Source organism: Gopherus evgoodei, chromosome 18 (assembly GCF_007399415.2).
Source record: "Gopherus evgoodei ecotype Sinaloan lineage chromosome 18, rGopEvg1_v1.p, whole genome shotgun sequence".
NCBI classification, from domain to species: Eukaryota; Metazoa; Chordata; order Testudines; family Testudinidae; genus Gopherus; species Gopherus evgoodei.
In genome coordinates this window covers 20,666,541-20,683,294 of record NC_044339.1, presented here as the reverse complement: position 1 = coordinate 20,683,294, position 16,754 = coordinate 20,666,541, and the positions used below count along the sequence as shown (strand labels likewise).

The 16,754-nt window shown below is 41.6% G+C and overlaps 1 protein-coding gene across 14 annotated transcripts in view; it reads left to right on the top strand.

The window, feature by feature from the left end:
- Positions 1 to 16,754, top strand: part of NPHP4 (nephrocystin 4) — a 103,585-nt gene that overhangs the window by 34,867 nt on the left and 51,964 nt on the right. For 13 of the 14 annotated variants that reach the window (XM_030537342.1, XM_030537336.1, XM_030537335.1 and 10 more), the window contains 3 exons: positions 401 to 527; positions 10,464 to 10,646; positions 12,907 to 13,045. In XM_030537342.1, the coding sequence (XP_030393202.1) occupies positions 401 to 527; positions 10,464 to 10,646; positions 12,907 to 13,045 (449 nt within the window). The remainder of the gene's footprint in view (positions 1 to 400; positions 528 to 10,463; positions 10,647 to 12,906; positions 13,046 to 16,754) is intronic. The other variant, XM_030537346.1, reaches the window with a different exon arrangement.

Sequence of the window (16,754 nt, the reverse complement as noted above, 5' to 3'; positions counted from 1 at the left end):
ACAGTTCAGCCATATTCTTCGGGCTGTACTAAGTCTTTACTGTTCAAATGTCAGCGAATTAATTGAACTTGTAAGAGTGACTCTAGAAGCAGCTTTCCAAGGTCTGTATCAGGTTTGCTCTTGGATTGTAAGATCTTTGGGGGGAGGGGCCGTCATTTTGTCGTGTGTTTGTACAGCACCTAGCACCATGGAGTCCTGGTCCATGGCCCGGGCTCCTAGATGCATGCACAATACAAATAACAACTTACAGTGATTTCTAGAACTGTGCTCAATGCCACGCAGTAGCCACAGATCACCAGCAAGGAATGCAGTGCAGCTGGGATCAGCTGGAAGCTAATTTCTGCAGGACTATAATAAACGGCCCCCATTTAATCTTTCGTTTTGTTACATTCCAACGCAGCATGGTAGGTCAAGCTCTGGTTTTGAGAAGCCGCATTCGTTTGACCGAGATGGTCCGTCACCCAGCGTTCGCAATTGTCTTCCAGCTGGAGTATGTTTTCTGTGCACCAAGTGGAGCCGACAGGAAGGTAAGAATGAACGTAACACTTATGAATAATTGTTACTACCCATTTTGTCCTGAAGGATCCAAAGTGCTTACAAACTATGCATATACAGTGTCGCTAACATTCCTTAACTAGTCATACATCATATTTTTCCAAAAGACCACAATAGCTTCTTGATGCTATTCTGGTTCGTCGGTGACATTTTTAGCCTTTCTGTGATTAATTATTAAAGAACATAAATCTGTACCTGATAGACCAGAATGCTGTTGTGTAACTATATATTCTGACCAAGTTTTACAATCCTCTGTTACCGAGACAATAGACAAATGGCACCTTCTGAGCAATTCGTGGCTGCTGTATAATTAGTGCAGATATTTAAGACAGGTGCCATCTATTGAACAACTCCTTATGAAAAGGTCAAGATGCTAAGCCCTGTAAAGAAAAATTGAGTAGTTTCTTGCTAATGCCTGGCTTTCTAATTTTTGAAATGCTGAATTGTACTGCGTGTCATCTAGCTGGATGATAATTTTAGCTCCTTCAGCCGACTAAACTAGTATTCTCAGAGAGAAAAATTGAAGAGACATATACTTGCAACTCAAAATTATTGGTTTCATTTATTGTAATGAAGCCATTCTTCTCAGAACTGCATTGATATTTTGTTTTATCACCAGAACAACTTAAAATTAAGCTCAGAAACAGGTGTGTGGAAAGTTTTCAATGTAAAAAAGGTCTGGAAATGATAGACTGTTTGTTGAAAGCTTGACCTTCTGGTAAAGTAAACAAAATGATTCGGATAAAAAATATACATTGTGCAACATCTATAATAAAGACAACTTTAATACTGCATTACAGTGCAACCTTTGATATACAGGAGGGGCAACGAGAATTTATACCAGGGGAAACCTGTTTTCAAGAATCTTGAAAGAAACATTTTTGGAGCCTTATGACTCAGAGCTGTGTCACAAGTTTAAGGTTTTCCAACCCCCATGGTAAACTTATAAACACTAAGCTGAGGTCCCCAAGAATATTTGTGATGATCTACAGCTGTTTCTGAGTGTCACACACTGTGAATTATATGTTAAATTTGGTTGCTTTTAAGTCTTCTCTGAAATATTTAAGCCATGGTAGGCTGTTTTGGCACATATGCTCCGCTTGGCTTGCTTTTGAGGCTGTATAATACTTCATAAATTCTCTCTGATGGAATAGTTTCATTGTAACAGAGTACTGGATTCCAGCTAACAGCCAGACAAAGTTCTTTCTTCAGTACAGAGTGGAAGTCAAGTGTTCCAAAAAGGAAGATGTGGGTTTTCCCAGAAATTGCTGACATTGTAGAACAAAAAAATGTTGAGCCCCTGGCACCGAAAACTCCCATTGACCTCAATGTGTGCAGAGCCAGGCTCTTTCTTCTTAAAACGTTTATTATTTCATAAGGTGCTCTTGATTTGGGCACCTAGGGTATATAGGCTTAGGAGTTCTCATCTCACACACTCCAATTTCAGCAGTGGTTCAGTGTTTTGTGCTTTCGTTTGTCAGATGAATTAGAAGTTTTACTTACTGTAACGTATTGCTCCCTATTGATAATTATTTCTAGCACATTTAATCCTTTTCATTAAAACAAATGATCACTGGGTCTTAGCTCTTGAAAATGTACTTGGTAATGCCTTGGTTTTCCTCCCTGTTGCTTTTTCTCACAATACATCACTCTTGAGTAGCAATCTACCTACCCAGTAAGCGCATTGATGAAAGAAAAACAAAAATTTGTTCTTTAAAAGTGACCATTGACTAAAAATCTCAAATTTGCAACATAACAGATATTGAATACAGACCCGAAGAAAGGCACCCTAAACAAAGTGATCCTTCAAAGACTGTACAGCAGACTTAGCCTATTTCTTTTGGTGAAAATTCCAAATGAAATTGTTATTGCTCATTATAGATTCCTCTGCTTTTATTAATTAAATTATCTATCTTAATCCCTGTATGTCTCTGGTTTTGCAAATTGGAAATTCTGATTATATTTGTCATGTTAGCCTACAATGTTCTGCACTTAGCAGCTCTGATTGTCTCACAGGGAAACTATTGAAACGTCTTTATTTGTTAACCAAAAGGTCACTTTGCTTTGTGACAGCAGCAGCACCTTCACGCTCCTGCTTAGCATTGCATATCCTTCTCCTTCAGTCCCCCAAGCCCCTCAGGCAATGGCTTCTCCTTTACTCTCTAAAAAAGTCCCAGAAGATAAGAGCTTTGGTTTCCTAGTCTTCAGTTCATTCTCTTTTGTTGACTTTACAGGCCCTCAGTTAAATATGGAAGTGGCTTTCTATTCCATTTTATTTTAGGTGCTTTTAGGAACAAGTACAGTCGAGAAACTGATTGGGCCTTGACAGCTGAGTTGCTTGTGTGGCATGTCACTTAATTCACTACCTGGAGATTGCTGTTGTCTATTTACCCATTGTCCTATTCTTCACATGGACAGTGGCTTGAACGTAGTGCTCAGCTGGCCCCCCAGCATCTCAAGCTGCCTCAGGAATGTCTGGGCTGCGGGATCTGTAACAGAATCCTTTGGTTGCTAGTGAAACATGGAAACACTCATATTATTGGTAAGAGTCACTAACAACAGCTACCTCCCCTCTCGTGCCCAGTCGGCCTTCACTTCCCTCACAAGATCTCACCATTGCAAATAAAAGTGCAGCTGTCCCTTCTCCCTAGGTCAATACAGATGTAATGAAAATTGTCAGGTGAGGCATCCTGTGAATACGTGTTTTCTCAGAGGATTTGTAGTGGTCGGAAGTGTCGTGCAGACCGTTGTCTGCTAATCAGATAGAGTGCACGAGGCGTCGAGACTAGAACTCACAACCTGGTATGGCTACAGTGTAGACTGGAGAAAAACCACACTGGCTCTGCAGAGGAGGAAGAGAGAAATAGTCACTGTTGTTCTGACTCTTGGTAAGCATTCAGGAAAGAACCCGGAAAGATGAGCAAAGGAGCTGGGTCAATAGCTCAATCACTCATGGATGTCAGAGGCTTGTCTAAAATGTTCCATCCCATAGAAAGAAGCTACCCACATGTTAATCTTTGATGCCAGCCATCATTGGCTCTCAGGCCAATTTGACCCTTTCTTTGCTATTGCTGAAGGGAGTGCTGAGTGAGGCTAAATGTTAAAAGCTCCTTGGGCTTATTTGCCTGTTAATATCATTGGGCACCGCAGCTCTATACCGTTCTGTACCCCCTTTGATTTGCAAGCTAGAAAGTAGAGCTGGTCAAATTAAGAGCTGCGAATCATATTAGCTGGGAATTTAGTTGCTTGTCCTGTCCTTGAATGATTCATGCTCGACATCTGTCCATGAATCCATTCTTAAGTATTCTCCAGGAAGTTTGGACAAACAGTTTTCACCTGTGGGTTGTTTGGTTCAGTTAATCTATTCACTATTCATTATATTGGTCACCCAAATCGCATGACATTGCTTGTTCTCCATGTCTGGGCCACTGAACCTTCTTAGAAAGGAGAATAGCAAATTACCTCTCAGGCACATAGAAGTATGTTTGTGAGGATCAGCCGTTCCCCAAACACTCATGTGAACAAAACCTGTTCGGGTCAGTCTTTTAAAGGAGCCAATAGTAAGGTATCAGGAACATGGCAGAACTGAGGAGCACTACAGAATTCGACCACGTGTGCATAAACACAACTTTTCAGGATTCACCCCTCTCTTTAGAAAGTGGTGGTTGTTTCTTACAGCTTGATCCAGCACCCATGGAAGTCTTCAGCAGGAGTTAGATCAGGCTTTTAATGTGGATCCCTTTGTGCTAAAATCGTAGCTAATTGAGAATCTGACTCCCATCTTGTGTTGATCTAAATATTTAATGTTATGTTGGAACATTATAAAAACTTGAGCAAAAATTGTACTTGACTATAAAGTATCTTTCAGAATCAAACAATAGCTCCTTTTGTAGCTCACATATTGCTTCTAAAGAACTATTTCAGTCTGTAGGATAGAAAGGCAAATATCGCCCATCAAAATGACAAAGTGCTTTTCAACGGTCCCATATGTAATGTGGCACAAATGGGCTTATGAAATCTTTCTAATTATATGTTAATTTTTTCCACTATAGATGGAGAAACCTAGCCTGCAGCAGTCCTGGAGTGCTCTGGCAAGCTCATTTGGAGAATTTCAGTTTTTAAAAAGCGAATTCTTCTTTAGGTTTTAGCACAAAATTGAATTTTTGCACTATAAAAATAATTCATCCTTTCTTTTAAATCCTTAATTCCCTGTGTGAGTTTAAATCTTTTATTGTTCTGAGGATTTCAGAATCATAAGAATTCTCCTACTTTAATCCTCTGTGCCAATATTATGCATGCCAGCATACATTTATTGGGACAAGTGCACACATTTGAATTATTTCATCCAGTTTTTCAGTCCAAATTCTGGACCAATGCAAAATTGTGGCAAGCAGACAGAAAGCTATTCATTACTGTTATTGTCTTTAACCCTGATGAATTCCATGGAATCTGTGTTGTAAATGGGGATCATGCAATAAATCCCTCCCCGCACCAACCCCACGCCTGACCGTCTTGTACACCTGCCCATGAGATGTGATTGCCTGGTCCCTAGGCACAACACCAAACTCATGCACTGAGTTGATTTCAATGGGATAAAACTTCACATTATATTGTAGTGGGAGGGATGAGAATGGACTTGAGCTTCTCCACCTATATCCTGAATAGTGAGCATAGGCCATTTCCAGCAGTAGGACATTGAGCAAGATCTCAGTGATCTGATGCAATGTTGCAGCTATGTTCTTCCCTGCATAGATGGTAGTTTTCACTCCTTGAAATACCAGGTAGGATAAGTCCAGGTAATGCTATATAAATGTACCCTCCATTAAAGATAGGAATCTCCCTTAGGAATGCCTTTGGCTTTGTCTTCATCACCTGTGTTGGTTGCTGTGCTGGATTCTGTCTCTTAGCAGCCACACTTTGGAATAAAGGTCTAGGGTATCACTGTGAGAGCTCTCAGCAAGGTATGGACACTGGGATAGGTTTGTTTACTGCAGTCTTCCATTTTATCCCAGTGGTCTTGAACCTAGAGAGTTTGAGTAGTTGGGACTCAGGCTGTGGTGGGACAATTTGAGATTCATGGAGAGTGGAAGAGGGCTCAGGAAGCATTTAGGTTTTGGACATTGGTTCAGTGTGAACAGATTTTAATAATATTGTGTGTGTGTAATTAGGACCCATGATGAGTTCATATTTAATACATGTAAATATGTAAAATAATAAATGAGTCAATCTTTGGAATTAAAAAAGATCCATCTAATGCTTTTATCACAAAAAGGGCGTAGGTTTGGCTTACAGTAGGTTATATTTATAGTATCTAAATCAAAAATCAGAACATTTTCTCTTCTTTGGAGCAGAGTGTAGCTTTGGTATTTTTTCCATACAGAAAAGCTCATTAATGCAAGATTCTCTGTTACAAGTGCAGCCTCCTGTAACAATTGCACCTAATGCACACAGTACTGCTAAAATGGCCAGAATCATCCAGTGCTTGGCATGGCTAGCTCATAGTTAGCGTGAGAACACATAGCTCTGCATTAAAATTATTCAGCCGTGTGAGCCAGCACTGGCTGGATGAGGCATTTTTGCGTTATTTTAGTAAATTGAGACCCTAATGACTTGGATAAAGATGATCAAGGAGACAAGGGATTTTAAAATGGTCTGTTTTGCATGCACTGCCTGAGGCAAACCGCAGGGGAGTCTCATCCTGGTGGACTGATAAATTGGTCCTCTTTCCCTGTTCCATGTACATGGCTTGCCCGTCTCTCTCTCTCTAGGGCTGGGGATTTTTCTAGCATGTGTTCTGCAGGCTGTCACCTACAAAGATCCTTTACTATTTCAGCCATTAGTTTATAGTAAGAATGTGCAGCTTAATCAATAGCAATTGATTTGTTATGAGTCCTTAATTGTCCTGCTAAGAGGACTGTGAGAGGGTCATTGATAATGCAGTAAATGTCGTCTCTCATTAGAACTGTCCAAAGGAAAACTGGGGGGAAATGGATATTTATATAAGTGACATATGCCCTACTGGCAGATGGGATTTGTATTGATTGGAAGAAGACAAGCTGAAGGGAACCATACAATTGGAAAATTAGATATTGGCTTCAACAAATTAAAAAAGTTAAAACCCAAGAACCTGCAGAGGTCTGGGTATTGGAATGCAGATTTTTATTTATTAATTTTTGTACAGTGATAAGAAACTTAAATGTGCTGGAGCAAAAGTCCAGTTCTAGGTGTAGTTTAAAAAAAAAAAAGAATCAAAGTGTATTTAATTCTGGAAGAAGGTCCCAGACTGAGAGCTCGGTAGGCTGAAGTCGTCTGCTTAGCGATGGAACAGGTATAGCTCCGTCCCACATTGTCTCCTTACCAATGTGCTTTGAAGCTGCCCTGGAAGGAGCATCGCTAGGAGATCAGTTTAGCCTCCAGGGCTCAGTCAGTCTGTGCCCTCAGCGGAGGCTGCTAGCGGTTATGGTAGTTTTAGTGGTATAGTGGTATGGTCCCTTGTACAATAGGATCTGGGCCTCAGTCATAGCTGCGTCTCTCCATCCAGAGACATTCACCAGGCTCATCCCCAGGAACTCAGCACCTACCTCAATTCCAAACTGATACTCTCTGAGAGCTCAGAATCTCTGCATTTCTCTTCCCACCTCTCAAATGGAGATTTTTTTAATTTAGCCTTTAAATATTTTGGCCAGAATGGGTGGCTCAAGGAAGCTGGTCTCAGATCTAGTCCTGAGGGCCCCGAGGAGTGTGGTTATGATGTCTTCTGGCTGCTGAGAAAACTTTGTCTCCTTACCCACCCAATGTTGGCTGACGGCTCACTCCTGATCTGAGCAGACTTTGAGGTGAAATGCTTCTAGTTCCATTCCCTATTGCCTTGTGCAACCAACAGAGATTTATGAACACACCTACAGATGCTGCTCTGTATCGTGCCTGAAGCTTGCAGTCTTTGAGGATGCTGGTAAATAACAGGTCTTCAGCCACAGACTCCACTCTCCTGTGACTGTTCGAGAAGGGTCATCCATTGCAACTTCCTGTCCAGTTCATAGATTTTTGTTGCTGGCAGAATAAACCCAGTTGAAAAATGGAGTCTCTGTAAACTTCTTTGAAGTCTCTCTGTCCTTGTTGTCATTATGTAAGTGCTGACATTGTCCTGGACTCTAAACTAGGCACAGAATGAGGAAACCCTTCCCTAAATATTTATCTGGCAGCACTGGGGACACGAAAGGGAGATGTTCAAGCTGCATGCCTCCAATGGATGTGTTACATTCAGAACAAGGCTGATGGGAAGTGGGCATTGCTGCATGTGTTTCAAATCAAAAAAGAAAAGAAGGGTGGGATTTTAGTGCTAGCCTAAGAATGGGTAAAACTCCCATAGGTGAAAAGTTGGGCCAGCGTGGGTGCTTTTAAACGATTCAGAATCCCTTTGGCATGCCCATGCCACTGTCCCCTCCTTTCAGCTACCAGGGCAGCAAATTCTGTACCAAAGAGGCTGCTTCCCTGCCTACATCTCTCTCTTTCCTTCTCTTCTGCGTGATGCGCTGGGATGCTGGCCTACATCTCTCTCCTTCTCTTTTGCCTTATATCCTTCTCTTCTGCCTACATCTCTCTCCTTCTCTTCTGCCTTATATCCTTCTCTTCTGCCTACATCTCTCTCCTTCTCTTCTGCCTTATATCCTTCTCTTCTGCCTACATCTCTCTCCTTCTCTTCTGCCTTATATCCTTCTCTTCTGCCTACATCTCTTTCCTTCTCTTCTGCGTGATGTGCCGGGATGCTGGCCGCGCCGCTGTCCTTGCCTATGAACGTGACACACATAATTCAGCCTGGAGTGTCAACTCATTTAGCACACAAGTGCTACCTGGGCAACCCTGTATCCTCGGCCGCCTTCAGAGCAGCTGCCTGTGACTTTCACATTCCTAAAGGGTTACTAAGCCTGTGACGGGATTAGCATCCATCTGACATGCCGGTGTGCCGTAAACTGCACTGATGGGAACCGTCAAGCCAGGCCATCAATGGCTTCAGAGTGAACCCAATTAACCTCTGCACTCCCTTTATGCAAAGCGGTTAATCCCAAAGCTAATTGCCACACTAATCACAGCATCCTCTGTGCCACGATCAGCACTATGCAGGGAGCTACAAGAGGGATTTCAATCACTGACAGACCTGTAAGCTTGTTTTTATACATACCCTTCTGTAATGCCTGATTTTAAGAGGAGGCTTTTAAAGTGATTGTCTGAGTGGAACCCTTTAGCTTCTTTTTAGAATACATTTCCCATCTTGGGGGACCTGGTCCAGAAGTATACTCTTTATACTGCTCTTTCAATGTGGGAATTAAAATTATTTTTAATGGTCTCACTGGTCCTTGCGGCACAAAACAAATCACCGTATCCGTAGAGGCAATATGTCACCGTGGGGAGCACAGTCCCAGTGGTTATGGCAGTGATGATAATCCCTCAGCAGCACTCACATTGTAAACCCTGCTAGGCAAAGTTTATGTTGGCTCTAGGTTGAAATTTGGCCAGATAGTCTTGGTGCAGGAGAAATGGGGCAGCCATTTTTGAGCACTAGGCATGGAAAATATTACATGCTGTTAATCCAAAAAATAGAGGAGGAAAGGCTGTTTGGTTATGTCACAAAGGTATGAAGTGCAGTTATCACATAGCCTGATTGCCAGGTACTGTTGTATCAGTAGCACACATGGCAGAGATTTGTTACACTTGCATTGTGGATAAACTGGATGTGCACTTGTAAAATAAAACATTCTAGAAATAGATGTGGTCCAATGATTAAAGCAGGGAACTAGGAGCCAGGACTATGTCCAGCCATGCCTCTGAGATGATATGTGACCTCAGACAGCTGATCCTGTTCACGCAGATGTTCCCAGTGACAAAGTATGAAGACGAGACAACCAAAAACTTGTACTAAATCTAAGCACAGTTGTCTCTGACTAGCAGGTAGCAAGCTATTCCAAGTTCTCCATGAAGGCTCAACAGTTCCTTTTAACACAGAAAGATAATATTGGGACTTTTTTAAGAACCTGCAAATTCAGGGATTTGAAGAGAATTTTTTACGTTATGAGCAAAATGTGGGCCTGGAAAGACAGATAACGTGCTTCAAAATAGCACACCTCCAAATTGTGTTGAAACAATGGAAGTTATGACTACAATATTGAGGTCACAAGGGGAAATAAGTAATTGAAGGGAAGAATCCTGGGGTACTGCACTAATATTGGAGCACTGCTGTTCACAGTCCTTTATTGTGTCCCTCCTATTTATTGTTGTTCAGCTGGAAAAATTACCTGTTTGTGTTGGTAGATGGGAGAGTATGGTATCTCGCCTCTCAGTAAATATAGCTTCCCTCCTGTATCCTAGGAACACCCAGCCCTCACATGCAGAGATTTCGGATTTTTCAGATATGCAATAGCAGTCTCTTCAATAACAATAATTGTGTGTGTAAATTAATAACCAATATAGACCTAATCATCTGGAGTATTTGCAGATATTTGCAACTGCAGTGAGATGAGAGGCTAATTTCTTTTCTAATGTTCATGGGTTGTGCAGAAATGTTTATGCATCTGTGTTCATTCTAGGTCATAGCTTATGATGTGATGCACTGTTCATTCTGAATATTGATGATGGTTGAAAGCCAAACAAACAGAAAACTGATCTTTCTTTTATAAGAAAAATGCTGCAGAGAACTTCCCTGTCACTCTGCCTAGAGGTGATGAGATTCCAACAAAAGATGGCTAAAGACAGACAATTGTTACCATTCAGTAGGCAGAAAATGGCTAATGGCCAATTCCTATTTGATTCTGGGTTGGATGACAGCAGTCTAGAGTGACACAGAGATAGTCATGGCAAATACCAAATGTTCTTCATCTCTGGTTATTTACTCTCATATATATTTTTAAACCTAGGCATTGTCCATTTCCTCTTTGACTAAAACAGCCTATATGCATTCCATCCGATGGACTGTTTGGAATCCTTTGCTGGACTCGTGTTCCGTGGAAGTGATCTTACCACTTCAAGGAGGCGCCCAGCATAATCCCAGCCATGTGTTAGTTTACAAGATGCCACCCACCAGCATGAGCTCCGAAGAGGTAAAAAGAAGCTTCTCTTAGCTCTCCTTTAGCAAAGGTACATCAAAACCACTGTGCAGGTTTTCAGTACACACATGGCACAGAGCTTTCTTGTTATTTTAAATGCTTCGTTCAATAATCTTGCTAAGTAGCCCAAACCCAATGCAAACCAGCCATTGAGTGAACACACATGGGAAAAGAAGGAAGGATAACGCATCAGAAAATACACATTGTGCATTTATTTTATCAGCTGTTTAGTGTTTATTATTTCTATGACATTCATGCCAAATGCACTGTAAAATTATTTATTTTGACACTGTCTGGAGGCCCCAATCCTGATTGGGGCCATTTTTGTGCTAGGTGATGTATGTAAAAATAGCACGTAACTGTAAGCTCTTCAAAGCAAAGACAGTTTGCTCTATATGAACCTTCACTTCCCTAGGAGCTGCCATTTCATATTAGAGAGGCCAAAGGGAAACCACCAATGTTTGGTGGCTTAGTGAGAGGCTGTGATTAATGATGCAGAACGAGCACCCATCTTGGAGAAAGATGCTTTCTGTACAGAATTCCATTTTAACACTAAACTGGGTCCTTCACATTCACACACTATTGGGGAAAAGCCATGACACTGGCATCTTTTCTCTATCCTAACTGTCGATAGCGTAGAGAGTGAAGATATATGCATGTTGCTTAAACTTTGTTAAACTTCACACACAGTGTGGGGGCAATAAGAGTTTTCAGACATTGTTGAGTGGTTTTGCTCATCCATTCTGTTGCACGTACAGTCTTTTCCCAAGACTTTTTCTGGCTCTAACTGGGAAGCCTCAATGAAAATTTGTTCACCTGCATTTCATATGTATTGGGAAAGGGTGCAAGATTTTGACAAATATTCTGTTCCTAGATGATTTTATAGTTTTAATCATAATCTGGCGGTGACTCTTGAGATATGAACTTCATTGAGAAGGCAGAAGGTGCTAAAGAAATTAGTTAGTCCTATGGGTCAGCTTTTTTATCCCCCCTCATGACTCTCATTTCAAGTCTTTCTCCTGCATTTGAGCTTTGGCAGTTTGAGAGATTAGGAACCAGATTCTGATCTCAATTACAGCATGTAAATCCATAGTAGAGTCTGCTCCAGTTTAACAAAATAAAACAAATAAAGAATGAATGCTGTATGCTGTGCAATACAGGCAGAACCATTCAGGCAAAATAGAAATGGAGAAATAATAGAAACACAGTGTGGCCTTGGAAGGAAATGCCTGGAATGGGATTGTGTGCTTCAGGAATTAGGTGCCTAGTTCCTGATAAAAATGAATCTCTTACAGCTGGGGGTTGAGTGTATTTCATTATTGGCTGGTGGAAAGATTCACGAAAGAGAGCAATCTCCCCTTCCTTTTGTCTCCTGAGCTAGAAGAGACTCATTCTAATTGCTGAAAAGGATTTTTGAAGGCTATTTTACATTTAGAAAGGGTTTCTCTGAAAGGGAGTTTTAGCTAGAGAAGATTTTGATCTGCTTTTAATTCAAGAACATAGCAGTAGTACAGTCTAGTTTGCAGAATCAGACAGAAATGTGCAGCCTTCTTGAGGTCCAAAGGGTTTTCCATCTAATGCAGTAATGGGGAACTGCTGCCCCTTTTTGGCGACTGCACTGATGTCAAGGACTGTTTGGGGAATCATGCTGTAGATTGATTAATTTGTTCCCCCAAAACACTTGCCAAGATGTTGCTTCCTTCTGTTTTTATCCAAACCTATTTGCTAGAGGTCTCTCCCAGTGCTGTCTGCTAGTGGAAAGCCAAAGTTCACTCTTGATCTGGTGGGCAGGTTTATGAACAGACCAATGTGTGCGAAAAAGCACACAAACCACATTGTGATGCTGTACACATGACCAGAAACTGAACTAACAAACTGTAACATAAAGCTCTTTAAATAGAAGATAATTTTCTTTCTTCCAGTAACCCCAGTTTGCAGAATCAGAGTTACAGTTCTGGTAATTAATCCATCCTACCTGAGATTTGGAGGAAAATTGGATGATAATTTTGGAGTTTAGTGTCATTCCACAACCCTTGTGCCTCAAGGAAAATAACTTCTGGACGGAACCAAAGCTTTCTGGGAACCCCATTTTAAAAAAATAATCTCTTGATAGTTCTGCCTCCATATTCCTTGCGTTACAGTTTCTTATTCTAACTTTGTTGGATGCCTGGCAGTAGAACTCTTTTTGTTCCAGAGAGTGGGTGGAAAGGATATGGACAGGTCACATTTTCTTCTACCTCTGTTTAAATTTCAGGTGAAGCAGGTTGAGTCTGGCACAGTCCAGTTCCAGTTTTCCACTGATTCAGAGGAACATCTCGGGACTTCTGCAAATTCCTTGAGTAACAACAGAGGAGAGCTGCTCCGCTCAACAAAGCCATCCACACCATCTCTGAGTGAGTATTTTCCAGATTGGTAACTTGTAAAGCGCATTGCTTGTCTTCAGTCTCTGCTCAAAAGAAAAAAAAAACACCACTGAACACACAATACAGAAGGGATTGAATGCAACAGCTACAGTAGTGACTGAAGTTTATTTTAATTTGAATTGGCTCGTGGGATTCTCGCTTCCTGTGCTGCTTTTAAACTTGCAAAATTCAACTGTGACAGTAGAGAACTTGGCAACATATTGTCTGTGAGATCCCAGTACAGTGTAGGAGTTGTTTCACTGCTACCCATTACCTGGAACAAGAGCTGTGCGAGGCCCTGGGGTGGAGAGAAAAGGAAACACTTTTAACTTAACACATAACTGGCTTGTGGAACTCACTGCTACAAGATATAATTGAGGCCAAAAGCTTTGGAGGATTTAAAAAAAGACTAGATTAGGGATAGCCAACCTATGGCACAGGTGCCGAAGGTGGCACGCGAGCTGATTTTCAGTGGCACTCACACTGCCCGAGTCCTGGCCACCGGTCTGGGGGGCTTTGCATTTTAATTTAATATGAAATGAAGCTTCTTAAACATTTTAAAAACCTTATTTACTTTACATACAACAATAGTTTAGTTATATATTATAGACTTATAGAAAGAGACCTTCTAAAAACATTAAAATGTATCACTGGCACGCGAAACCTTAAATTAGGGTGAATAAATAAAGTCTCGGCACAATACTTCTGAAAGGCTGCCGACCCCTGGGCTAGACATTTTAATGGACAATATGAACATCCACAGTAGAATAAAATATATAGACAGGGTATAATCCCGCATGCGTCAAGCTATAAAACAATCACTGCCTGATGGGGATTGGGGAACAACTCCAATGGGCAGATTGTTCCAGGATGTGTCACCTGGATCTCTGACCCCTTTCTCTGAAGTATCTGATCTGGCTACTGTCAAGGCAGGATACTGGACCAGGTGGGACTTTGGGATCATCTGGTATGGCACATTCCTATGTTGTGTCAAAAGGGGTGAGGTACAGAGACAAAGGACCAAATCTTTCCTGCCTAGATTAGTGGTTCTCAAACTGTTGTACTGGTGACCCTTCCACATAGCAAGCCTCTGAGTGCGACCCCCCCCATATAAATTAAAAATACTTTTAAATATATTTAACACCATTTTAAATGCTGGAGGCAAAGCAGGGTTTAGGGTGGAGGCTGATAGCTTGCGACCCCCCCATGTAATAACCTTGTGACCCCCTGAGGGGTCCTGACCCCCAGTTTGAGAACCCCTGGCCTAGATCCTTCCTCGCGATGAGAAGTTTGGGCAAAGCCTCTGTACCAGATCAACAAGCACGAGGCCTGACCACAACTGTGCAAAGGACCTGAGCATGTGTTGACTGTTCCCAAGTTCTGGTCCCAGCTGAGACACTACCTCTGGGTAAATCACTTCCTCTCGGTACCTCAATTCTCCATCTTAAAATCTGGGATAATGATTCCATCCTTCCTTCCAGGGGAATTATGTGGCTAATTCACTGACGTTTGTAAAGTGATTGGAGAGCCTTCAATGAGAGGTGCTTTTATTATGCAAAGTACTAAGATCTCCCACTAAGCATCTATGCATGGGCTCATGCACTGCGACCTGTCAGTCCCAGGGGAATAACCAGCCGGTCAATAGCATGAGGTTTTTGTGAACGTGGGCTACTAGGGACCGTTTCCTGTTGAACCTGGGAGAAGGTATTTGCAAGGCAGAAAGTTTCTGCAATAAAGTTTTCATCCCCAGTATCTTCACACCGGCATGGGCTTTGGAGATGTGAACCCCTACAGCCTCATGGAGTGGCCTCCAACAACCACCTGAAATGTACCATTCCTGTATAACACTGTGGTTTATTACTTTAACCTTTAGACCCTCTGGATGGTTTGAGTCATTGATATAGGCTGAATAAATAACCTCATTTAATTGTCCTTTATAAAATGTGAAAACACCTCTTATTTAATCAGCATGTACCTGTGCTGCCAGTGTATTTTGTTCTAGAGTCTAGCTGAGAAAAACGTGTGATTTAGTCGGGTTGGAGGAAACTTGTGGAACTCAAAACTTCGGAAAACCTCTCTGACTATATTTTTCATCACGTACGTTTGCAAAACTAGGTCAAGTCTGTGAACCCTCTTTTCCTGTCATTTAAACTCAGTAGTTTTCCCACAAGCATGATTCAATTTAAAAAAGAAGGAAAGAAATCTAACCTTTTCCTAGATAAAGTGAAGGCTTTGCTGTGCATTGGGAACAGAAGTTAGTCTGGCAGAAGTGGTACTCTATGTAGACTGTGTGTTCATGTGTGCAGCTAAAATATACTGTAGGGTGATATTTTCCACATCATTCAGCCCAGCTGCTCCCATTGAAGATGGTGGTAAAATGGCTTTTGACTTCACTGAGAGTTAGGTCTAAGCTTTTGAATCCTGGCCGCTCCAAGATATTTTTTTTCTCCCACTGCTCTTTGTTTCCTCAGCAGGAAACAAACCCAATATGGTAGAGTCTGAGTTGAACTGGACTGGGTTCAAAATGAGGCAAAATGAGTGTGCCCATTTATCCAGCATCTCTTTATTTGGAATGATATAATTGATAGTTTCACCGTGGGAGGTACTGTAAAAAATTAACGACTCATTGAAAGTTATTCCCCCCTCTGCTGTTTTTAATCTTTTTCAATTTATCTATGGGTATGCTAACCAGATTTCTCTCAACTTAACTGCCTGTTTAAACATCAGTGTGTGAGTTTATTACCTTATTAATGTGGTGGTGTTACTGAAGTCTATAGGACTCTCTGTGTTTGAGGAACTGCCAGAAAACGTCATCTGTTAGTAAATGTTTTGCTGCATAGTCTCATCTTTAACTAGTTAGTGCCTGTAGGGTGACCAGTTCTTGTCAGAGATGGTGGCCAGCCACCCCTAGAAACAGAGGCATGTGGAGTACGTAATAGGGAGCCCATTTCAAGTCTCCAGGTGGATGCAGAGGAGACTGTGCAATTTATTACACAGCTGCCGAGTAAAGTAGGAACATGCCTGTATTTGAGAATCTCTCCTAGGCCTATGGAGTGGAGACCTCCTGGAGAGTTGTTTTTCTTTTCTATCTTCTGGAGGTTCTGTTCAAAACAGAAAGACATTTTCATGCTTTGGAACCTGTTGATGTGAGCAGGGGTTCAGAGCGGCCTCCTGTTGAACTTTGATTAGGGATCCAAGAGTGTTTGTAGCACGTATACTTTGAAACACTGTCTCCCATTGAACTAACGCTAGAGGTTAATCTCTCCTTGGGAACAGCACAGCCACACCTGCAGCATTTCCACTGTCCCACTAGGTGTGGGAGAGGGGATGTCAAATCATTGCTCTTTCACACATCACAATACAGGAGTTTGCTACTTGAAATGGAGGCCGAAAGATCATGAGAATCTAGTCTAGCAGATTCATCTGTTTATACCTCATAGAAATACATAAACCGTGCCTACAGAGCTTGACTCTGCTGAATGCATTTAATTTGAGCAGATTTTGTCATGCTCCCTCTAGAGCTTTCAGTTAAAATCTTTCTGCGCATTCTCTCCCAAGACTCAGTAAGAGACTTTTAAATGCATAACAGCTTTTAAGTTATGACTGAAACCTTTTCTGTTTGAATATTTTGCAAACTGCTATGGGTCCTTTGGTAACCTAATGATATTGTAGCTGTCAGCTTTAGTGACGCACTTTGACT